The 24,641-nt window shown below is 43.7% G+C and overlaps 1 protein-coding gene across 6 annotated transcripts in view; it reads right to left on the reverse strand.

Annotated features, from left to right (window-relative positions):
• Window positions 1-2,041: 2,041 nt before the first annotated feature.
• ankhd1 (ankyrin repeat and KH domain containing 1) overlaps window positions 2,042-24,641 on the reverse strand; it is a 37,615-nt gene continuing 15,015 nt past the window's right edge. Inside the window, exons 9-39 of one of the 6 annotated variants that reach the window (XM_061685318.1) lie at window positions 23,338-23,419; window positions 22,847-23,038; window positions 22,615-22,724; window positions 22,390-22,477; window positions 21,938-22,065; window positions 21,712-21,855; window positions 21,527-21,629; window positions 21,110-21,372; window positions 20,665-20,952; window positions 20,094-20,568; window positions 19,794-19,930; window positions 19,594-19,705; window positions 18,820-18,965; window positions 18,595-18,737; window positions 17,937-18,150; window positions 16,768-16,943; window positions 15,305-15,467; window positions 15,119-15,214; window positions 14,897-15,013; window positions 14,637-14,805; window positions 12,098-12,294; window positions 11,660-12,009; window positions 11,368-11,520; window positions 11,128-11,277; window positions 9,429-10,956; window positions 9,048-9,234; window positions 8,822-8,947; window positions 8,455-8,739; window positions 5,656-5,840; window positions 2,717-2,884; window positions 2,042-2,643 (exon numbers count right to left, since the gene is read on the reverse strand). In XM_061685318.1, coding sequence (XP_061541302.1) covers window positions 2,584-2,643; window positions 2,717-2,884; window positions 5,656-5,840; window positions 8,455-8,739; window positions 8,822-8,947; window positions 9,048-9,234; window positions 9,429-10,956; window positions 11,128-11,277; window positions 11,368-11,520; window positions 11,660-12,009; window positions 12,098-12,294; window positions 14,637-14,805; window positions 14,897-15,013; window positions 15,119-15,214; window positions 15,305-15,467; window positions 16,768-16,943; window positions 17,937-18,150; window positions 18,595-18,737; window positions 18,820-18,965; window positions 19,594-19,705; window positions 19,794-19,930; window positions 20,094-20,568; window positions 20,665-20,952; window positions 21,110-21,372; window positions 21,527-21,629; window positions 21,712-21,855; window positions 21,938-22,065; window positions 22,390-22,477; window positions 22,615-22,724; window positions 22,847-23,038; window positions 23,338-23,419 — 6,735 coding nt within the window. In that variant the 3' untranslated portion in view covers window positions 2,042-2,583. The other 5 variants (XM_061685319.1, XM_061685317.1, XR_009769164.1 and 2 more) reach the window with 5 other exon arrangements.

Here is a 24,641-nt window from a genome sequence, read left to right on the forward strand (position 1 = left end):
CTTTTATGGACAGAATTTCAAGGCGCAGCCGAGGCGTAGAGGGGGTCCGGTTTGGTGGCCTCAGTATTGCATCTCTGCTTTTAGCAGATGATCTGTTTCTGTTGGCTTCATCAAGCCGTGATCTCCAACTCTCACTGGAGCAGTTCGCAGCAGAGTGTGAAGCGGCTGGGATGAGAATCAGCACCTCCAAATCTGAGACCATGGTCCTCAGTCGGAAAAGGGTGGCGTGCCCTCTCCAGGTCGGGGGATGAGATCCTGCTCCAGGTGGAGGAGTTCAAGTATCTTGGGGTCTTGTTCACGAGTGAGGGAAGAATGGAACGGCGGATCGGTGCAGCGGACTTTATCTCGATCCGTTGTGGTAAAGAATGAGCTGAGCCGAAAGGCGAAGCTCTCGATTTACCGGGCAATCTACGTTATTACCCTCACCTATGGTCACGAGCTGTGGGTCGTGACCGAAAGAACAAGATCCCGGATACAAGCAGCCGAAATGAGTTTCCTCCGCAAGGTGTCTGGGCTCTCCCTTAGAGATAGGGTGAGAAGCTCTGTCATTCGGGAGGATTCCTCCACATCGAGAGGAGCCAGATGAGGTTGCTGGGGCGTCTGATTCGGATGCCTCCCGGACGTTTAATAGCGTACTAGTGGGCAAAAAGTGGCATGAGTGGGAAAAAACATTGCCCATAAGACAGTTGTTCTACTACTGCTTTAATCTTTTCGAGAAAGCAAGCAAAAATAAACTGACGTGGTTGCACAAGTATGCACACCCACTTATAACTGTTATATAGCAGTTTGTAATTAACTCATGTTAAATGGGAGTCAGCACACACCTGCCACAATTTAAAATGCCCATTTAACCTCAAATTTCATATGTTTTAGTAGGCTTTTCATGCTTTTTTTTTTTTTTTTTTTGCTTTCTAGCATAAGCCTGGAGGCTTTGTGATAACACTGACTGCTATTTCGACCAGTTCATAATTCCCTCCACCTTAAGGCCACATCTTCAGCTGAAGAAAAATAGCCCCAAAGCACGATGTGGCCACCACTACGCTTGGCTGTGGTGTTCTTTTGCTGATGACGAGCTGTGTTGTTTGCATCAGACATACCCTTTGGAAGTATGGCCAAAAATTTTAACCTTTGTTTTATCACACCACAACACATTTTACCCACGTTTGACTGGCAACCAGTTCCAAATCTCACCTAAGTCTGCTGAGATAGGCTTCTGGTCAACCCATGCCCCAAATGAGAACTCGCACTTTAGAAAATGAATGGATGGATATTGTTGTACAACATTGCTTTTGTGTTCCATCCATCCATTTACCGTACTGCTTATCCTCACTTGGGCCTTCCGAGGCTAACTCTGGGCGAGAGGTGGGATACACCCTGAACTGGTCACCAGCCAATCACAGGGCACATATAGACAAACAATCATTCAAACTAACATCCACACCTACGGGCAATTTAAGAGTCTTTAATTAACCTACCATTCATGTTTTTGGAATGTGAGAGGAAACAGAGTACCCAGAGAAAACCCACACAGGCACGGGGAGAACATGCAGACTCCACACAGGCGAGACCGGATTTGAACCCGGGTCCTCAGAACTGTGAGGCAGATGTGCAAACCAGTCGGTTGTGTTCATCTTTTAAAATTATTTTCTATTTAAAATGGGACGATTAAAACACAAACCAGAACACCAATGCCTAATTGTTAAATGGTAAATGGAGAGCAGTGCACTTATATAGTGCTTTTATCTACACCATCACGGTGCCCAAGGCACTTTTATAGAGGTTCACAGTCACAGACCAAGGGGTGGCTGCTGCCATGCAAGGTAATGCCAGGACCACTAGGAGCATTTTGGGCTTCAGTGTTGCCCAAAGACACTTCGTCAGCGGACAGTCGCAGCAGAGATTCAAACCGCTGACCCTTTGATCACGGGACGACCCTCTACCAACTGATCCACAGCTAAAGAGCCAAATGCTAAGCAATATCATTAATTTTGTTCATTTTGTTGCATTTCAAAACAGACAACTCTCATATCAATAACACAAATACTTTTTAATCTTTTTATTGAATATTAAGGTAAATATTTCACATTAATACAGGCTACATAAAGTAGAGCCACTATACGACATGAAATTTACTCTCATTTTAACCCTTTTTAGTATGTAAACAATTATACATGTTATTTACCACTCTAAAAGGTTCTGATTTCTCTTTAGGTAATCATCATCTAGGTTTGGGCCGAGTTTAAATAGCTACTTCATGTTCAGCCCCTTGCAGCCAAAGAACGGTGTATGCGGGTTTAAGTCAAAAATCGCTAAACTATGCAGAGAACGGTTCCTGTTGAACAGGCGATCGGACATTTTGTTTGAATCACCACGACACAATTGATCTCCTTCCTCATCTCAAATAGGCACGTCAAGAATGGGCTCGGGAGAACTTCCAGTTCTTCAACCTTTGCTCTGCACTCTGTTTTTATTTGTGTTGTTAATATGTAATTTTGTTTGTTCATCATAATTGGTCAGAATCATCCGTCGATAAGCTGTTTTTCTTTTGTTTTTTTCTTTTTTCTTGATTGTGAACGATGCCATCTAGTTGACATGATTCAGGTGCACGTTGCCAACGTGTGGCGCCCAGGTACCAGGCCACATCTGAGGGTAGAAAGTAAGTAAGCCATATGTCTAACATTAATGACTGCAGTCAACATGAGCATGGGGACATTACCTGCTGTTGTGGGTCAGTGTTGTCTGCGTTGTTTGGGACCACTTTGATGATGGGGCTCCATGCGGGGTCGCTGGCATGCAAACCATTGTACATGGGTCCCCCGGGCCCCTCTGCCATTGGTGGATGAGGGGGCAGCATGGTTCCTCCATACATTGACATGGGCATTCCCTGACACAGGACGACAGAAAATAATGCATACTGTTACTTTAGTGGGCATGTGAAATGATCCATACTGGAGAGTCCTCGATTTATGACCAAGTTCAAGTTCCATGTCGCAATAGTAGTAGTAGTACAGTAGTAAAGTCCTAATTACAATAAAAATCTGTGTAAGTAAGGGTGTTTTAATTTGTTGTTTTTAATAATAACAATATGTGTATGTATGTACAAGAATAATAGTGGCAGCACAGTGTCCAAGTTGTCCAAGGTTCAAATCTGGCCTGGCCTTCCTGTGTGGAGTTTAGTTTGCATGTTCTCCCCGTGCTTGTGTGGGTTTTCTCGGGGTACTTCAGTTTCCTCCCATATTCCAAAAGCATGCCTGGTAGGTTAATTGAAGACTAATTTTCCATAGATATGAACGTGAATGCAAATGGTTTGTTTGTTTATATGCAGCCTGTGATTGGCTGGTGACCAGTTCAGGCTGGACCCCGCCTCTCGCCCAAAGATAGGCGCCAGCGCACTCGTCACCAGAGTTAGGATAAGTGGTTCAGAGGATGGATGGATGGTGTTTTAATAAGTAAATGTGACTTTAGCATGTAGGAGGGGTAAACCTACAGTATGAAAAAATATACACTATATTGCCAAAAGTATTCACTCACCTGCCTTGACTCAGATATTAATTTAATTGACATCCCATTCTTAACCAATAGGGTGTAATATGACATTGGTACCCCCTTTACAGTTAAAACAGCTTAAACTCTTCTGGAAAGGTTTTCCACAAGGTTTAGGTGTTCTTATGAGAATTTATGACCATTTTTCCAGAAGCGCATTTGTGAGGTTACACACTGATGGTTGAGATCAGGATTGTGCAGGCCAGTCAAGTTCATTCACATCAAACTCAATCACCCATGTCTTTATGAACCTTGAACAAACTCCGACTGCTACCGACAATCAAAACTGCTGAAAAGATTGTCGTACCCCCCTACACACCCTTGAGGACTTGCACGGTGCCAGAACTAAGACAAGAGCGTGCAAAATCCTCTCGGACCCTCCACATCCCGGTCACCAGCTCTTCCAGCTCCTTCCCTCAGGTAGGCGCTACCGATCAAGATCAATGCAAACTAGAAGTAGCAGATATTCCAACACCTCCTTCCCCCTTGCAATCAACTTCGTAAACAGCTAACCTACAATTCCATTGCAACATGCTGCCAACTTTTTTTTGTTTTCAGTTTGTTGTCACATTTATGTCGGGCCAATTATACATACTCGTGCACTCACTGTAGTAGTCTCGCCACGCTACACTATTTGCATATCTGTTTTTGCCCAATACTGGCCACTCATGCCAGAGTAGCATCTGCCCCACTTGCACACTGATTGAGGAGTATCTGCAACATTTGCACAATCAACATTGTCCAAGATTATCGCGCTAGTAGTCACTTTAAACTGCATACTTTCCTTGCAGTCTCGACGCCCTTTGCACAATGGTCATTGCACCAGACTATTGCTATATTAGTCATTCAAACTGCTCCAAGTGCTCGAGGTCTGCATCTTTTTGCACAATTGTCAAAAAAAAAATAATAAGAAAAAATAAAATAAATTTTAAAAAACAAAAAACAAAAAATACTTTTTTTACCACCATCACCAGATAACAAGCAACCCTTTATTGCTCAGTTTTCTTAATGTCTTTATGTCTCAAAAGTGTTCTCTGTCAACTGACTGTCTGTTGTCGCACTAGAGCGGCTCCAACTACCGGAGACAAATTCCTTGTGTTTTTTTGGACATACTTGGCAAATAAAGATGATTCTGATTTGTGCACTGATACACAGTCATGTTGGAACATGAAGGGGTCATCTCGAAACTGTTCCCACAAAGTTGGAAATATAATAAAATATTAGCCCCTGAGCTCCAGTGAAAGTAACTCTGAATGCTTCAGCATACCAAGAGATTTTAGACAGTCAAACAGTTAGGGATTACCGCTTCCTGTTCTAACATGTCTGTGCACCAGTGCACAAAGCAAGGCCCATAAAGAGATGGATGATGACTGGTCTGCACAGAGTCCTGCCCTCAACCCGATAGAACACCCTTGGGTTAATTTCGAGAAGACAGTGAGCCAGCCCTTCTTGTCCAACATCAGTGTGTTACTTCACAAATATGCTCCTGGAAGAACGGGCAAACATTCCCATAATCTCACTCCAAAACCTTGTTGAAAACTTTCCCAAAAGTGTTGAAGCTGTTATAGCTGCAAAGGTTAGACCAACATGGTATTAAACCATATGGATTTAGAATGGAATCCATCCATCCATTTTCCAAACCGCTTATCCTCACTCGCGTCGCGGGTGTGCTGGAGCTTATCCCAGCTATCTTCGGGCGAGAGTCGGGGTACACCCTGAACTGGTTGCCGGCCAATCGCAAGGCACATATAAACAAACAACCATTCGCACTCACATTCACACATATTGGCAATTTAGAGTCTTCATTTAACCTACCATGCATGTTTTGGGGATTTGGGAGGAAACCGGAGTAACCGGAGAAAGCCCACGCAGACACGGGGAGAATATGCAAACTCCACACAAGCAAGGCCGGATTTGAACCTGGGTCCTCAGAACTGTGATGCAGATGTGCTAACCAATTGTGAACCGTGCCGTTAGAATGGGATATGTCTTGCAAGCGTCCTTGGGATAAACAGGTTCACTTTAGTTTATTGGGCGCCATTTGTAGCTTCAAAATGTCAGTACTCCCACAAAATTGAGAACCCCTTGAACATAGCTATTGCTTTTTGTTACCTTTGGGAAGTCCATGTATGTGCTGGGCATGTGCTGAGGCTGGTGGAAGTTATTAGCGGGGTTAGCGATGCCCGTGTCATCCTGCTCCATGGGCTGGTGCTGAGAGAAGGCTGACTGGTCCGCCTGCAGCTGAGGATGCATCATGTGGCTACTCATCAGGGGCTGGGACCAACCAGACATTCCCTCTGTAAAAACAGGTTACAGCTTTAGCAATAGAATACAAAGAATCACGGATAAAACTGGTGGATATATACACTACTACCGTTTAAAAATGTAGGGTCACTGAGAGGTTTTTCTGGTATTTTTGAAAGAAAAGCAATAGTGTACACAAAAAAATTTGGATATACTGTAGTACTTTGACTTAGGAGTTTAATTTCTTCTATGACCAAGCTCGTAACTCAATTTACTAAGAAATCAAATAAAGTTTCCCCATTGAAATGAATTGAAATGCCATCCACCCCCCCCCCCCAAACAAAAAAACCCCAGTTTGTTTTTAATAAAGAACAATAGCACCGTATTGTCAAATATGAAAACATGAGCTACTTAAGTGTAATTAAGCCCAAAGTCACAAACTGTAGTGTGTGTTGTTGTGTACTTTTAAGGGGTGGGGCCGAGTGAGTGAAATCAGGCGCTGTAGTCACGTGGTTAGTTCAGTGCTATTGCCTGCTATAGGGTCCTTGTATTTTCATTTTGTATTTGCCCGTTATACAGTTTGTCCGATTCAATAAACAGCTCAAAGTGCATCTGTGACTTTATTTTGTCCACTTCACAAGTGAGGCTTAGAAGTCCACAAATTTCTAAATTAGTGCACTCGTAAGTCAAGGTACCACTGTATGAGTGTATATACATTAGGGCAAAAAAAGTATTTAGTCAGCCACCAATTGTGCAAGTTCTCCCACTTAAAAAGATGAGAGGCCTGTAATTTTCATCATATCCATTTCATCACCTATGAGAGACAAAATGAGGGGGGGGGGGGAAAATCCAGAAAATCAGTCTGATTTTTAAAGAATTTATTAGCAAATTATGGTGGAAAATAAGTATTTGGTCAATAACAAAAGTTAATTTTTTTGTTTTAACACACTTTTGCTGGTATTTTGGGCCATTCCTCCATGCAGGTCTCCTCGAGAGCAGTGATGTTTTGGGGCTGTCGCTGGACAACAGACTTTCAACTCCCTCCAAAGATTTTCTATGGGGTTGAGATCTGGAGACTGGCTAGACCACTCCAGGACCTTGAAATGCTATTTATGAAGCCACTCCTTCGTTGCCCGGGCGGTGTGTTTGGGATCATTGTCATGCTGAAAGACCCAGCCACGTTTCATCTTCAATGCCCTTGCTGATGGAAGGAGGTTTTTACTCAAAATCTCCCGATACATGGCCCCATTCATTCTTTCCTTTTCACAGATCAGTCGTCCTGGTCCCTTTGCAGAAAAACAGCCCCCAAAGGATGATGTTTCCACCCACATGCTTCACAGTAGGTATGGTGTTCTTTGGATGCAACTCAGCATTGAGTTTTTACCAAAAAAGTTCTATTTTGGTTTCATCTGACCATATGACATCCTCCCAATCCTCTTCTGGATCATCCAAATGCTCTCTAGCAAACTTCAGACGGGCCTAGACTTGTACTGGCTTAAGCAGGGGGACACATCTGGCACTGCAGGATTTGAGTCCCTGGCGGCGTAGTGTGTTACTGATGGTAGCCTTTGCTACTTTGGGCCCAGCGCTCTGCAGGTCATTCACCAGGACCCCCTGTGTCATTCTGGGATTTTTTTCTCCCCGTTTTTGTGATTATTTTGACCCCACGGGGTGAGATCTTGCATGGAGCCCCAGATCGAGGGAGATTATCAGTGGTCTTGTATGTCTTCCATTTTCTAATAATTGCTCCCACAGTTGATTTCTTCACACCAAGTTGCTTACCTATTGCAGATTCAATCTTCCCAGCCTGGTGCAGGTTTCTGGTGTCCTTTGACAGCTCTTTGGTCTTGGCCATAGTGGAGTCTGGAGTGTGCCTGTTTGAGGTTGTGGACAGGTGTCTTTTATACTGATGAGTTCAAACAGTTTCCATTAATACAGGTGACGAGTGGAGGAAAGAGGAGCCTATTGAAGAAGTTACAGGTCTGTGAGAGCCAGAAATCTTGCTTGTTTGTAGGAGACCAAATACTTATTTTCTACCATAATTTGCTAATAAATTATTTAAAAATCAGACTGTGATTTTCCGGATTTTTTTTCTCATTTTGTGTCTCATAAGTGAGTTATATCTACAATGAAAATTACAGGCCTCTCTCATCTTTTTAAGTGGGAGAACTTGCACAATTGGTGGCTGACTAAATACTTTTTTGCTCCACTGTATTTTATACATATACATATTAAGGGTGGACCGGTTTTTGAAGACCATCCAAAACATTCGGTTCAAGTGTTCCAGTTGGGTCTGCATGCATATATCTCGTTCAGGTCGCAACTTTTTTTTTTTTTTTTTTTTTTTAATACTAAATTAAATAACGCATGTGTTGTTCTTCCCGTGAAAACTCCCCTTTTTAAGGCTACAACATTTGCGGACATGAGTGGAAAAAGCTGGTGCGATAGAATGAAGATAACATGAAATCAATCTCAAAGTCTAGACATTGTTAATGCAGTAAAAAAAACTGTACTTTTCTTTCAACATTCAGGACATTTATAAGTCAGCCCCAAACCTTTGAATTGTAGTGTGTATATACACAACAGTATGTTTCCAAGAAAAATATTAAATTGTCTTGGTGACCAAACCTATTTAATGGTTGTGTAAATAAAATGATTTGTCTTAACCTGAAGCACTTCCAACACCAAATGACCAAATGCCACCCTGTCCCACAGATGCCGTGTAGCTGGTGGTGAGGAGAGGGGGGTTCACCGAGCCAGTCTGTCGGATCCTTGCCAGTCTTTCCGTGCCGATGGGTGGCGGAACCTTCCGGTCTTGCTGAGAGGAGGCGCCTTGCTTGGGCTGGGATGGAGGGGCCACAGCCGAGGTGGTGAGGGTGGAGGTTGATGCTGTCGATGGAGGAGGAACTGGAGACTCACCTGATGGAGGGGGAGGCAATAGTGACATATTGGCTGTGGATTGAACCAACATAGTGTCATTTACTGACGTCTTCACTTTTCCGAGACATACATAAACCCGTTTTGTGGCTCCTACCGGATGTGGATGCACTCCAGGGGTGAGGGGAAAAGTGCTGCCTGCTGAATGAGGGCGTGCCGACCCCGGTGTGACCATGCAGATACACGGGGCTCCCAGAGATACTGGTGGCATAGCTGGTCAATGCTGTGGGTGCAGTGAGTAGGTATTTTGAGTTTAAGTCAATCTCTTGGTCTACATTGTGACAAAAAATAAAAATGGATACACTCAATCAACTTGTTCATACCGATGGGGCTGTTGACCATCCTCTGAGAGGCAGAGCGGTAACCGGGAGCCTTGGAGTTATCTGGAGGCGGAGGGATCATACTCTCCATCTGGCCCACATTCACATAGGCCGGTGGGGCAGAGTACGACGGCTCTGGAGGCGAACGAGCAGGAAGATGGCAGGCACCCCACACCTGATTGTTTCCCACCTGCAAGGTGAGCAGTGATGGAAAACAAATGACATAGAAAGTACTGGCATGTAGTTTTAACTCCTGAAATCACATTTGAAGAAAAAAGTTGACGCAACAAAAGGGTCACAGCTTTTGTACGAGTTAGGAAAACGGCCACAACAGCCTCAAAATGTTTTCAAATCACTTGTACTGTAAAGGTTCATTTGATTTACCTGGTTATTATTATCAAAGATGCTGCTGAAATTGAAGAGGCCCGCAGGACCGAAGTTGGGTGGCATTTGCTTGCCTGCGTTGGCCACATGCTGAATCTGGGAACCATTCATCAGGCCAAGATTGGCAGAGACATGAAGGGAGCCTTGGGCCTGGCTTTGAGCCTGCAGAGGCAAACTTGAAGACTGGGATGACTGGTTTTGGGTCTGTTTAACAGGTTCTTGCTGAGGATTGAAGGGCACAAACACAGACTGCGACTGCTGTTGTGTCTGCATCTGTTGTTGCTCAGGAAGGGAATAGTAAGGCCCCGATGGCTGCATACGATGGGAGACTCTGGGCGCGGGGGCTGAGAAGTGTGGCAACGTGTTGTTAGGGTGTGCAACGTTGTGTGAGAGGACAGGAGGAGGTACTGAGGTGAGGTGGGAGTTGGGCTGGGTGTTAAGGAGCGCTGGGGGAGGCGTTGATGAAATAGAGGAGGATGGGTGAGGCAACTGCTGCCGAGGTTCTGGTTTGGGAGGCAAAGCAATAGTAGCCGCGGTGAAGCCTGCCAAAGCGATGCGGTCGCTGACAGAAACAGGCTGATTCTCAGCATGTTGAGGTGGTTTCTCTTTTCCAGGCGTCATAACAGCACTGGGCTCTGTTTTGACTTGCTGGATGTGGGGCTGCGAGATGCATCCGACCTGCTGCTGAGAAGTATTAACTGGAGCCGTAGAGGAATTGTGGTGTGCGGGAGACCCTGTGCCTCGTACTGCATTGCTGCTGCTGGGAGCAGTAGCGGCGACAGACACAGAGGTGACGACGGCAGATTTGGGATCGGGCGCGAAGAGTTGTTTTCTGACTGAGGAGGGGGTGGGGATGCTTGGCTGAGGATTGTATGGCGTGGCATTGGGGGTGTGAGGAGAGGACGACACTGCGGATGGGCCGGGAGCACTCGTGGTGGCGGTGTTGGTGCCGACTGCAGAGCTGGCAGTGTTGCTGTGCTCACTGGGAGTAGAGCTAGGTCTGGCCGGCCCGGCTGCATTACCTCCATTATGTTTGGGAGAGCTGTTAGCGCTGCCGGGACTCACTGGTCGCACGGGGAAGGGGCCCCAGGTGGTGGCGGCAGGCGAGAAAGTGCCACCAAACTGCGCCATGGGCAGCCGAGGGTGTCTGATCTGGTGCATGGTCTGAGCGGCCAGTAGGGCCAGCTGAGGGTGCGCGTAGGCAAGGGGCAGCGAAACTGGAAAAGGCTGTCTGACATTTGACGACAGCCCTTTCCCCATCTTTCCTCCAGCCTGAGAAGAGGACGATGAAGAGGATGAAGAGGGCTGGAATGACACACCTGTGGAGGCAACCAGTGAGCTGAGGGACTTTGGTCCCGAATTTGAACCACTGCCCCCCCCTGTGCTGCTACCAAAGGAAGCTGAGGATGCTTTGGAGCCTGGTACTCTAATGTGATTGCGAGGGATCAGATCCTCAAGCTCTTTGGCTGGGTCTTGAATTAGCGCATTGATCAACTGGACTGCATATCGTGTAGACTCCGTGCCTCCTCTGCAACGACAAAGCACACCTAATTAAGACGACCAGCAAACCCAAATACACTGCGAGAATTATTATGGACTTAAGTTAAAAAAAAAAATCAAAATACCGCGTGTGGACAATTGTTATGATACCCTTCTAGCTAGTTTATTATTCAGTCCACAAGGGGGCATTCATCTCTACCTTATGGTGATCATCCTTTCACCGTTCTTGTCCTTCTGTTTGTCTACATCAATGTGGGCTCCTGTCACATCTTGAATGGCTGTGATGTTGCAGCCCCCGCGGCCCATGATACGTGACACAACAGAGGCTGGCACAGAAAGCTTTTTAGATCTGTAAAGGGGGGAAAAAAAGCCAGAGTTAAAAAATACAGTAAACGAAATGTGAATGTGTGTAAAAACTGGCAGAAAAACAAACATTTACCTCCTAACAACTTCCTTCCAACCTTCTTCCCTCTTCTGGCCCCTCTTGGGGCTTGTAAGGCTAAGCTTACTGTTGGGTGAAGTAACTGGAAGAGCCATGGTCTTGAATGGAGAGGGGAAAGAGTTTGAGGTGGATTCATTCATGTCTGGAGCTCTGGGGAGAATATTTCAGACCAAAAATAAAATCTGTTAAATGCATCTGCATTAAAATAGTTAAAAACAAAATATTCCAAGGGTTGTTCCCCTCCATTTTGTTTGTTGAGCACACACACATTCACAAACACTTAACTCACTTTTGTGTTGGTTTTGAGATGGAGACTGTGACCTTGTCCATCCTGCCTTCTGTTTGAGGCTGAGGACAGTGTCTTTTTTCTGGGCCAACCAAAAGAGTCTGGGCTTGGGTGGCCCCTGAGGACGGGGCAGAGGAGGATGACGAGGAAGATGACGACGAGGAAGCGGACGAGGTGAGGTCAGGAAGGTAGTTGAGCTCCTGACTCTTTCCACCACTGCTGCTACTTTCGCTGGCACAGTCGGTACTGTCCAGAGGGTCAGAGTCGCTGTTTCCACCTGTCACACCCCCACCTCCACCTCTGGGCTCACCGTGGATTTTGTTCTTGTCAGCCTTGTGCTGTGCAAGGGCAACCTAGAAGAAGAAACGGTGTCAGATGAAACCGACATAAAATTGAAGATTCAAGTCTCTTGAATGTATAAGGCACAAAATAGCTACTCACCTGCGGGTCCTGTAATATTATAGGTTCATTTGGCAAGTCCTTTGTCTTGTTCTTTTTGTTCTTGCGGTTGGTACTCGGGGTTGTGGCGACACTTGCTCTCTTCTTACCAAAAGCTGTAGTGAAAGTGGCTGAGGTGGCAGATATCCCAATGGTGGTGGTGGTGGTTGCACTGGGAGGCTCAATAGGAACCTCCGATTCTGAAGAAAGAAGTAAATGTGAGAAACGAGTACATTGACTACACACAGTATGATGATTTTACGCCTGTCATTTTTAATTTACATTTTCTATTCCATAGCTATACAGTGGACTCCCTGCATATTTGCAGTTCCGCCTTCCCTTATTCACACTATATCCTTCGTTAATAACTCGCCAATTCCCGATTTTCTGTAACATTGCGGGGGAGAGGGGTTGGGGGGGGACTCATCCGATCAACCAAAATTCCGTAGCGGACATTTTGTGTGTAGTTTGAAGTTTCATCTACACACACACACACTCAGGCCCCCTCACTCCACTCTAGCCCCCCGAACTCGCTCATCCAATGTGATGATTGACAGTCAACTGCAGTGGATAGATAATACGGCAAAGCCTATATCTGCTGCAGCCGCTTTGGTTCACGCCAAACTAGGACTAAACATAGCCCTAATCAAGCAGACATCCAAACACCCAACGCATGGAAAAGGTGTGATTTTAGTTTTCAAAATAGCAATATGGACTAGTCATGGGTAAATCACATTATGCAAGAGTGTATCTCCAAATAAAATGCATATTAGTTAACGTTAGCTAGCTGTGGAATCCTTTCATGCTAATGCTTCCGGGGCACAAATAGAGATTTGAAGGCGACTTCACACTAGGGTTGGGCATCGAGAATTGAGAACCAGGAGTAACATTCCGGTTCTCCCGGAATCGTTCAAACTAAAAAATGTCCGTTCGCAGTTTCGATGCCTACAGTCCGCCGACCCCGAAGAAGAAGTGGCGGAAACGAACAAAGAAGAACGCGCACAAAGACGTGCTTGTGCCAAACATCAGTGGCAAACAAAGGTGTGTCTTAACTATGTTAAAATAAATGACCAGTCACCTCAGTGCAACACTTGAAGATTATATTGTGCAAAGGAGGCTTTCACAATTTGTAGAAGTCTGACGTGATCCCTCCCACTCTGAGTATCAGCCTACACCGCGCAGAACTTCAGTCAATTGGGTGAGTGAAACAATAAATTACATCTATGCCAACATTGACGAACCTAACAAGTTGAACGATGGGTTACACTTTTGCACTTATTTTAGTCTTCAAACCAATGTAAGAGCTGATGACAGACACAAAAAAATATAAATTACTTTACCATACTCAAGAAAGTAGAAGCCACATTGGAAGCTTAACATTGAGCTAAAACTTCAGCAAGGGTCAAACTAGCAACTTCACATCACAATGAACTGGGACAAAATTCACAAAAACATCTCACAGTATCACAAACACTAACTTTGTGTCTCATTGGTGGGTAGGTAAAGGAATCAACGTTTTACTGAGCATTTGGTTCCATTCATTACTTTTTTTCGTTTTACTTTAGTTTTTACCAGTGTCGTGTGAAGTTATTTTTCGTGCCAAAATGCTGCGTTCCGGTGCAAACCCTTCAAAATAAAAGGCTACATGCCTAAAACAGGAAGTCAAGTTAAACTTTCACATATAAACCATTTGACGTGATAAAACAGTCACAAATAACTAACAATGCTATATTTAATTATTAGATGAAACAATAATTGAGTATTAAGTCAATTGGGTTTGTTCCACACACATTTCCTTTTATTTCATAGGTTTGATATTGATACTGGTTATAAAGAACCCCGAGTCAAATGTTCATTTTAGTTTACTCTGCAGGCTGCTAAGAAAATGGATGTTCATAATTTGGACACCCTTTAAACCATGCAAACTTTTTTGACCCAGTCCCCTAAAATAATCTGAATCGAGAATTGTTTGGAACCAGAATCAAAATGAGGAACCGGAATCGCTGAAACTGAAACGATGCCCAACCCTACTCCATACTGCGTGAACATACTCTTGGACCAATTCACGGACCACGTGTGTACCGAACCGTGGAGCGTGATCCGCACGGATCAAAGATGATCCGTTGCGTCACTAAGATTGCTCAGTGACTGTTTTTTGTCAATGTCTTTATGTCTCAAAAGTGTTCTCTGTCAATTGACTGTCTGTTGTCGTACTAGAGCGGGTCCAACTACCGGAGACAAATTCCTTGTTTTTTTTCTTGGACATACTTGGCAAATAAAGATGATTCTGATTCAGTAATCAAAATGACCATTCATAATCCCCATTAGTGAATCCACTTGATTGCCATGGACTGTCGGCAAAATGAAATACTTTTCAAAATGGCTCAATTGAACATCAAATAGTACTGTGCTAGGCCTTGGCAGTTTTAAGGCTGTTGAAATACAACTGATCATGCTGTTGCACTTGCTACGGTCTACACAAGATTGAGGCTGAAATTTCCTCTGCATTTCTAATCCAAGACACTAAATTAATTAAAATCACCTTCAGCAGACTCTTCCTTCAGATCTTGCATATCCAATGAATCCTCCTTAATTTTCTGCCCCTCCTCTTCCTCGAGCTTCCTCTTCTGCTCCTCCTTCTTCTTCTTGCGCTTCTCCTTGCGCTTTTCTCGCTTGGCAGCCAGAGCCTGCTTTTTGCTTTCCTCGCGTGACTGTGAAGAACACAAAGATCCTTGTTGAGTAACACTGCAGTTCATTTTGATGCTGTCAACTCCCAAAGCAGAGCTATGAGGCTGGCATTACCTTCTCCAGATCTAGTTCCTTGAGGAGAATGCTTGCGTTTTTGTTGGCCTCCGCTGCCTGTTGGTCTTTGGCTTTGACGATAGTCTCCATGCACTGGTGGCACTTCTTCAAAAGCTCCTGCAGAGAACAAGAGTTTATTAAAATTTAACTTTCATTTTATTTCTTTTGTGGCAAAGCCCATGTATTGTCTGATGTCACAAATGAATTGCAGTAAATACCTACCTTGTCAGCAATGGTGGCTATGTATCTCATGCATTCAATATCTGATGGGAATTGGTTGACTTCCTTGACAAGGTATTGCACCACTTTTACATGACCCTACAATATAAAGTTAATCAACTAAAAGTCAGATACCAGATCAAATACAAAAGGCCATATATGAAATAACCACTAGTGACCACAAGGCACCTTGCGATAAGCAGCCATGAGCGGGGTAATTTTGCGGTTGTCAGCTGCATCCACATCAGCACTTGCATGCACCAAGAGCTGGACCACGTCAAAATGGCCGCCATTTGCTGCCAGCCAAAGAGGCGTATTTCCTTTCTTGTTACGTACATCAATATGGGCACCCCTGCAAAATTGTGGCAGCATTAAGATTCACAGAAATAAATTAGAGAACTTTGGAATTGCATTAAAAGCTAAATTCATAAAATGCATATGAGAAAATGAACTTAATTGTTCTGACCAAATAGCATTCAGGATATCAAAGATGACTTGAGGGAGAACTGATCCTGCTGGAAGCTTCATAATTACAATAGCTAGCTGGCAGTCGCGGATCTTTAGTGGATATGGACTTGCGCTTGCCCCGTCAAACGCAGGAGGGCCGTTATGTGTTTGGATGTTAATTCCATTTGTGGATGATCTAATTTATTATCCAGTGAGTGAACGTTGCAAAGGATGATGTGTAGGAGCGGCGTTCTGCAGGGCTTAGCGTTGTTTACCTTAGCTGTTAGCCCACCGCGACAAACGTGCTTCTGCATGCAGCCAAACCGCCCCCCTCACTCCTCTGTCGGCGCTGCTTCGTTGGCCACCAGGTCTTGCCGAGAGCTGCTTTTCGAAGGACGCGAGCGTCGTATTTACGATCTCAAAGTCACTGGATGCTCCTAATTTCAGCAAGTGCTGGCAATCACATGCTAATTGACCACAGATATTGACTATTTTTGACTGTCCAATGCAAACGGCTCCCGCTGGCAACCAGCGTGCTGCTAAATGATACGGTGATTGTTATCGGTCCAGTTTTTTAGTTTTCAGACCGATGAGTGTGACGTAATTTTTTTCCCCAACATCGGCCCGACAGTTATTGGTCCGATAGTTACGTATCCCTAATGAAAACCAGCGATAACACCTGCACAGCTATTCGCCATCTGCCATTTCTTAAATATTAAATATTTGTTAAATGTACCAGGCAGGATATTTGACTTACAATGTTTGAACAAGTGAGCCATCTACCAGTCTAATTTTTAAACTGTTTTCCAACATTTTATCAGCTCTACACAATGACTGTCAGTACAGTGGACCCTTGCTATCCGTGGGGGATAGGGCTCAACTGTGAATGGAGAAAATCTGTGAATAATTACGGCTCATTATAACTGCCATGAAAAAAAACTAACGTGAATAGGCGGGTAATAATTTATTTATTTATTTTTTTTAAAAACGGGAATCGGGGGAAAAATATACCGCGAATAAGCGGGGGACGTTCCGAGAATAATGGGGATCCGCTGTATAGGTAAATTGTGCTGAAGCATGGTTCTGAAATTTCTTAATGGCACACAGAGGGACAGAAAGACAAACACTGACGGCCAAAAACGTATTTGCAACGTGACTAATCTTAAATTGCGATCGTGCCATCAAATTAACTGGGAAGTACTCACCTATTGATAAGCAGCTCACAAAACTTGTAGTGACCCTTGTCAGCAGCGATGGTAAGCGCAGTGTCCCTGGATGAGGGAACAGGTGGAGCATTTACATCAGCGCCTTTATCCAGCAGCACACGGCCCACCTCGGCATAGCCTCCTGAGGCTGCTTCCATCAGAGGAGTGAGCCCAGTCTGCATATAGTGAGGCATTAAGTTATTGGAAAAAGCAACAAAATACAATCACAATCTTATTTAATCTGTGCAATAGGGCTACTATTTTGGCCAAAATGATAAGCACAATTATGTTGATCAATATTGTAATCACGATTATTCCTCATATGTTAGGGGGGGGGAAATCAACTTCTAAATAAAAGCTTCACAAATAATATATTGAACATCAATGCCTTGTTAGGATTTTATCTTGAAGTTGGCCCTCGCAGTGTATTGGTCATGTTACCTTTATGCATAGTACAAAATCGTTGTGCAGCCGCAGTAATTGTTCATACAGTGTAGTTAATGCCCTTTGGAGAAATAATTGGGGGAGGGGATCACAAATTTCCTGTCCGGTACTTTGAGCTGGTAATGTTTTCTGCCATTTTTTTAGATGGTTGAACAGATTAGTTTTCTTATCTTGAGGGGTAGACAACTCTGCTGCACTCTTTATATAGGACTTCTTGTTTAACATCACTTGAATCAAAACATGTCCAGAAAACGATTGTTGATCCCTTTCCAAGGCACTAGCTCCTCATCTCCAGTTTATTGCTTCTCTCTGCATGACTCACTTTCGTACTTCCACTGAGAGTGACTGAGGCTCTAACTGCAGGGTGCACTGGGCTCTGCTTGCTTGATATTTAGGCAGCTTAATGAACCCTTAACCATGCGTTCACCCCCTGGTGGTTGGCTGACTAGGTAGAGAAAGGGCTTCATATGCAGCAATGCCGCCATTTTAAATGTTAAAATCACCGATGATCACAATTTAATTGTGGGAGAAATATTAAAATCACCGATGAGCACATTAATACAATTGTGGCAGCCAAAATCGTGATCACGATTAAAATTTGATTAATTGTGCAGCCCTTCTGTGCAAGACACATGGTTGTTGCTGCTCTATTCAAGACGTAATTCAAAAACATTGAGAAATTTTACGTGAATATTTAAATGTATAAAACGAAAACAATTACTCACCTTAGCACGGTGTTCAACATTGGCCTTGCGATCGAGCAGCAGACTAACAACCTCAGCCCGTCCTTGGAAACAGGCTAGGGTCAGAGCTGTGTTTCTGTTGGTCTCAATTTGGGCATTAATGTCTGAGCCCATATCCAGCAACAACTTCACTGCAGGTACGTGACCATTCATTGCTGCCAGCATCAGAGGAGAGATTCCTAGTTTGCTGCCAGTCCTGGTGGGAAAGTTTAAAAAAAAAATATTTTTTTTTAATGAACTAAACTGTTAAGTGTCATTATGAGGTCCAATATTATACATAAGATTTGGATTTCAAACCACAATATACTTTAAATATGCAGTAATTGTAGTAAATCTAATTGCATATTTGTCTCCCATCCATTGCACATTAATCACACGCCCATAATTTCTTGTGTTGTGATTAGAACTATGTTTGTGAGGAACTCAAGTGGACTAACAAGTTTTGATTTGCTTAATTAAATATTTAATTAGCTAGAGTAGATATTGTAGATCAGTACCGAGAACACTTAAGTAAAAAGGTCATCATAAAATACATTGTTTAATAAATGAATCATTGGTCATTAAGATTTAATTGGTGGATGGATGATCAGAGTGAACCTATCGAGAGAAGATGTAGGTAGCCTAGAGTAGGTGCCTTCACCTGGAGTTGATTTCAGCTCCAGCATTGAGGAGTATCTTGATGATGTTGACATAACCCCCAGAGGCTGCAAGGCTCAAAGGTGTGTAGTCAGAAACATTGCGGTGTTCCTTATTGGCTCCCCGTAGCAGCAGCAACTCAACAACCTGATTAAATAATGACAAATATGTTAAAAGTTTAAAGAATACCAGTACAATAAAGTGTGATGAGAATACATGATTATTGTACCTCTTGTCGTCCCCCTGAGCAGGCCAAGGAGAGAGGTGTGTCTTTGGTTCTCTCAGACTGAGCCTCAATGTCACCCCCTTTGTCGAGGAGCACTTCCACAACTCCAACATGGCCAGCAGTGGCAGCCAGGATGAGAGGGGTAAAACCTGAGAAGAACAGTCAATATGAACATTTAATGGCTAATGAAAACTGTTTTGATCATTCTAAATGACTGGAATAGAAGAGTCTTGAGTTTCATTGCACTGGGGGTGCTCCCTCAGAGCAATAGTGCACAAACAAGATCCATTAAAAAAAATTAAAATACAGACTAAAAACAGCATAAAATGGGAAGAACCCACATTCTCCCAAAATATGCTAAAAGCACGCATTTGACCAGTCGTTTACAACAGCGCAATGTTAAATAAGGGTAATTTAAAAGTGCGCAGTTAAGTTGAAAGGTTAAAAATGACTATACATTTAAAATAGGGTGCCGAGATGTTCCCCCCGCTATTGACAATTTATGTAATTTTTAAAGTCCTGCTCACATGACCATTTGTTGAGCACATAAAAGGCTAAGTTCCACAGTGATTTTCTAGCAAAAGTGTTATTTCTTTATAATAAAGTGTATTTTTACATTGTACTGTAATTTTAACTACACACCAATAAAAACAAGGTAAACCTAACTTTGTCCTGGTGCTAGAAGGGATTAATTGCATTTGCATTCATTTCAAGGGGAAACATTACCTCAGTTCACCAAAGTATGAGGTAAATTTGTGAACCGAGGTTCCACTGTACCTTTTTTGTCACGGTGCTCAATGTTGGCTCCCCGTGCAATTAGGACAGACACAAGCTCCTCGTGTCCTCCAGCACAGGCCAACGTCAGTGCGGTGTCATGGTTACTCTCCGTCTGAGCAGATCATTTCCATCATTATTTATTTTAGCATTTTCACTTACACTTGTAATGTGTATGTATATTGGCAAATAAAGTGCTTTACATGTGCATCAATGTCAACAGAGGGGTAGAGGGGTAGCACAGATGGTGGCGAGGAGATGTTGGCAGTCGTCTGTGTGGGTGGTTGGGACAAGGGAGTGGGTGAAGTGGTTGTGTTCAGCATGGGCACACGGCTGCTCACTGCTAAAATAGAGAAAGTTTGGAGAAGCATAAGATTGTGAATGTAACCTTTTTTTGTGAGACATGCTCCACAATGTTGTTCTATTCCATATATACACCCTGAATGGGACAATTTCATAGAAAATAGAAACTTTCAGTCACAAGTAAAGAGCCATGCACCTACCTGCCATGATGTCATCCAGCGTATCTGTGAGCGTCTGTGCAGGTGTAGCAACCATGAGTCCATCTGGGGCCTGCTGAGGTATTATTGCAGGACCTAACCCAGACAACTGTTGACCTTGACCCTGCTGCTGTTGGCCCAGCATCTGCTGTCCTACCAGCACCCTTTGGAGGTCGGGACTGGTACTTCCTGGGTAATCTGCTGGGTTGTAGTCCGGCAGAGGCTGGACAGGAACGAAGGCCGCATGGAGAGGTGGGGGCGGTGGCTGTGGTTGGGCCTGTGGTGAGAGGGGCAGTGGAGGCTGTTGTGGGGGCTGTGGCCCATCTCTGTAGAGGATTGTGTCCACTTGAGGAAGCTTGGTGTAATCGTCCTCTTCTCCATCTGCCTCATCTTCTGAAACTTCTTCCTCTTCCTCCTCTTCCTCCTCATCGTCATCATCATCATCTTCTTCATCATCTTCCTCATCATCTTCCTCATCCTGATAAGTGTAAGAAGAAAATAGTTTATGAACCCACTGTCATCCAACAGCAATAATTAAAACAACTATTTCAAAGTGATGAGAATAAAAATGAACCTCTTCCTCATCCTCTCCATGCAGCTCATCTTGCTCCCCATCTTTGTTTGCCTCTTCATCTGTGTCGGAGCTGGAGCGTACAAGGTCAGCTGGCATGAGAGGAAGGGACCCAGGAAGAGATGAGGTACTTCCAGGCCCTGGGCCTGGGCCTTGGCTCTGTCCAGCCTCCTGCTCCTCCTTTAAGCCCTTGGCCTCCATGTATTCTTTGGTGAACTGTTGTTGTGTTTTTAGCTGCAACTGGCGTTCCACCTTCTGCAGCTCCTTCAAGATTTTCTTTTTCTTCTGAACCTGAGAAGACGACAAACCTCTTTGTTTGAACAATTTAACCTGAGATTCCAAGCTACATGTCTATAACATAACTAAGATCAGAGAGGAAATCCAATGACCCAGTACTAAAAAACAGACTGAGCAAGCTCCTGGGACTGTGTAGTTGGCAATGAGTTACCTGCTCCTCTCGACTCTTCTTCAGCTCCTCGATTTTATCTTTGGTGAGTGGCTCCCCTTGGATGAGTTCTAGCGACTGAAGCTGGGCTTTTTCAATAGCGCTAATCCGCTGACCTAGCTCGTTCAACTTTCCCTCAGTCTCCTCCACAATGCACTCCAGAGGTTGGCACAGGTGGAAGGGTGGCAGAGACTCTGCTTCAGGACCCCGGCCAACTGAGTTGGGGACGCTGGGCTGAAGTGCTGCCTGTCTCTGCTTTGACGAACCTGAAGATGAACATAAGAGAGAAAGTGTGATTTTGGATTGATTAGCACTAAACAGGCAGAGGTGTGTTGTTTATGACGTTCCCTCACCTCTGGCTCTAAAGCTCATCTAATCATATTCCTGTTAAAGTTTTGGAGATACATAGGCACACAATACCTTTGCTCGAGACAGGGGGGGGTGTTGCAATGTTTGATGGAGCTCGATCAGGCTCCTGAGGGGGAACCACCATAGCGAGAGCTTGGAATGGGACACGCGGAACCTGCAGCAGGAAATTATCATTTTACAGCAAAAAGGATAAAAATGTATTCGGACAACATGCATAATACAGTTGTTCTATTCACCTGAGAAGCATCTTGCGAGGGGGGAGTTAGCTGGGAGAGATCAGGGGCTGGGACAGAAAGGATGTTGTTAGGATAGTCCAACAGGTAGGACACAACATTGGTGTGGCCACCCTTAGCAGCTTCAATCAACATGGTCGAGCCATCCTACAAATAGGGAAAGATACTGTTAATATCTGATAGAATAATCTTTAACATGCTTCCACTGACACATGAAAATGCACAATACTTTGAGTCTGTGTGTAGGGTCTGCCCCATGTGCCAGCAGCAACTCCACAACAGCCAGATGTCCTCCAGCACAGGCCAAAGACACCACTGTGTGATCATTATTGGCAGTAGCTCTGTTCACATTAGCACCTGGACATCAGACAGAGAGGGGGAAAAAAAGCATTAAAGTGCAATAGTTTCATTCAGATATTCAAACCGGCTGCATCAGTATGGAAAATTTACTTTTTCAAAACAAACGGTTGCTCATTCTAGATGGATGCAAAGTGTACGGAAAATGTACTTTTTCAAAACAAACGGTTGCTCATTCTAGATAGATGCAAAGTATGTTTTTCTGAATAATAATGCCTCTCGGAACACTTATATTTTCTTTACCTACAAAAATAAGTGCCTTTAGACCACGTTTTATTTGTTTTTGAAAAAAAATTGAAATCACAACATTTGTAAACAACAAACCTTTGCTGATAAGGAACTGTACTGTGCAGAGATGCCCCGCTCTTGCTGCCTTCATTAAGGGAGTCCGCCCCCCTTCAGACTCATGTTCCTGGGAGGAAGATACAAGATATTATTAGGTTTTTCTTATTTCCAAATTAGCTATATGAAAATGAATATAGCTATATGAATCCTGAAAGCCTTTGTTACGCAAACCATCAGTGTTTTGAGTATATAGTAAGAGCATACCAAATTGGCTCCAGCCTGCAGCAGCACATCTGCAACATCCGTGTGACCATTTTCACACGCGTATGTCAGCGCTGTATCACCAGTCGCTGTGGTGGCATGAACGTTAGCCCCTGAATTACAAAAGCAGACAAACGTTCTCAATCACAATGACAAAAGTGAAATGTTTTAATGCACCGATGCATAATCTGGCATTGAAAGTGCTCTGTTGATTGCCTCAACGCTTTCCACACACCTGCCGCCAGTAGATATTTGACCAATTCCAGATGGCCTTCTTGTGCCGCTTCCATGAGGGGAGTGGAACAGCCCAACTCAATGTCAGCCCCTGCTTTGATAAGGAAGTCGGCCACTTCCAAGAAGCCTCCGCAACATGCTAGAGTAAGCGCCGTCTCCTGTGTCTCTTCTGTCTGGGCATTGATGTTGGCACCTGGACAAAAACCAAAAAATAAAATAAAAAATCATCATCGTCATTAGCAGTCAGTTTTTTTGTTTTTTTTTACATATACAGAGCACCATATATTCCAGGAAAATCAAACACACAAAAATACCTGCCTCGACATGAATTAATTTTTTTTTTAAATTTACATAAAGACAAATAAATATCAAATAATGAGTTCACACTATGGTAAAAGTGTAATGAACTCAAAAGAGAGCTCATGCAGGGGGAAAAAAATAATTGACAGTTTGCCACAATTTTGTAGCTTTTATGGGAAAAAGCTTTGTTACCTTGTGCAAGCAGAAGTGCAACCATCTCTTCATGGCCTTCTCTTGCTGCTTCCATTAAGGGAGTGTAGCCCTCATCATTAACCTGGACACAAACAAACATCATCAGGTGTTAAGAACACATGCTGCACCGTCTCACTCCACATAGACTTCAACTATTTTAGAAGACATTGCATCCATGGCCTTGAGCAAGAAAATGCAATATTAGTGTTAATTAAAACATTCAAGCATAAGCAATGACAAATTGCATCTTTTCTCCATTTATATTATTTTTGAAGCAGTGCTTTAACAGTCCAAATGTGCCTGTGTGAAAATGCGATTCCTCTGACAGTCACAGTGACTGCAAAACAAATGTTGAATGCTTTGCTCATGAAATGGCTGTCTCTTGAGGTTAAGAAACCTTAAGCTGAGAGGTATTGGTTAAAAAATGGGCCAGGTTTCTCAACTGTTGGATTTCGAATTGTATAAAAAGTTTCCATCACATTACGTACACATGAGACCACACTGTGAGACTACGTCCTTCGGCTGGCCTGGGAACGCCTCGGGATCCCCCCGGAAGAGCTGGATGAAGTGGCTGGGGAAAGGGGAATCTGGGCGTCCCTGCTAAAGCTACTGCTACTGCCCCCGCGACCCGACCCGGATAAGCGGTAGAAAATTGATGGATGGATGGAGACCACACTGTGTCAAACTGGGTAAGGCTTTATCGCTTCAAGGATAGAGTTACACCTGCAGTCTCTCATCTCTGGAGAATTGTGTGTGTTACAATTAGGGCTGCCCGATATTGGAAATAAATGACATTGCGATTTTTTTTAAACCTGCGATATATATTGCGATGTGAAATAATACAGGATCTGTGTTGGGAAAGTTTATTTTCTACACGAACTAGTTCAAAGTTGAGTTCATCGTTACAAAAATGAACTAGTTCAGTTCATAATTCAAAATCTTGAACTAAGTTCACCGGTCCAAAAACGAATTAGTTCAGTTCTTTTTCTCAATATGCTGCTGATGGGCTATTACCCTCAAAATACTGGCACTTAATTTCCTCATTGTTGCAACCCATTCAGTCCACAATAGTAGCCAGCTGCAGCTTTAACCCTACAATCTCAAAAACATGAGGAAAAACTTGCTTGAATGGTGTTTTTTTTTTTAAATGAGGAATTAAAACAAAAACAGGACTTTTGTCCTTGATGTGCAAACAAAAACATGCAACACAGTATGAAAGGAACGATGGTGAAAGGACATTAACTTTGCATTCATCGCAGCTCTGGCTGACTATCATAAAATAATTTATTCTTATTGTACAAAAC

This window comes from Phycodurus eques, chromosome 9 (assembly GCF_024500275.1).
Source record: "Phycodurus eques isolate BA_2022a chromosome 9, UOR_Pequ_1.1, whole genome shotgun sequence".
NCBI classification, from domain to species: Eukaryota; Metazoa; Chordata; class Actinopteri; order Syngnathiformes; family Syngnathidae; genus Phycodurus; species Phycodurus eques.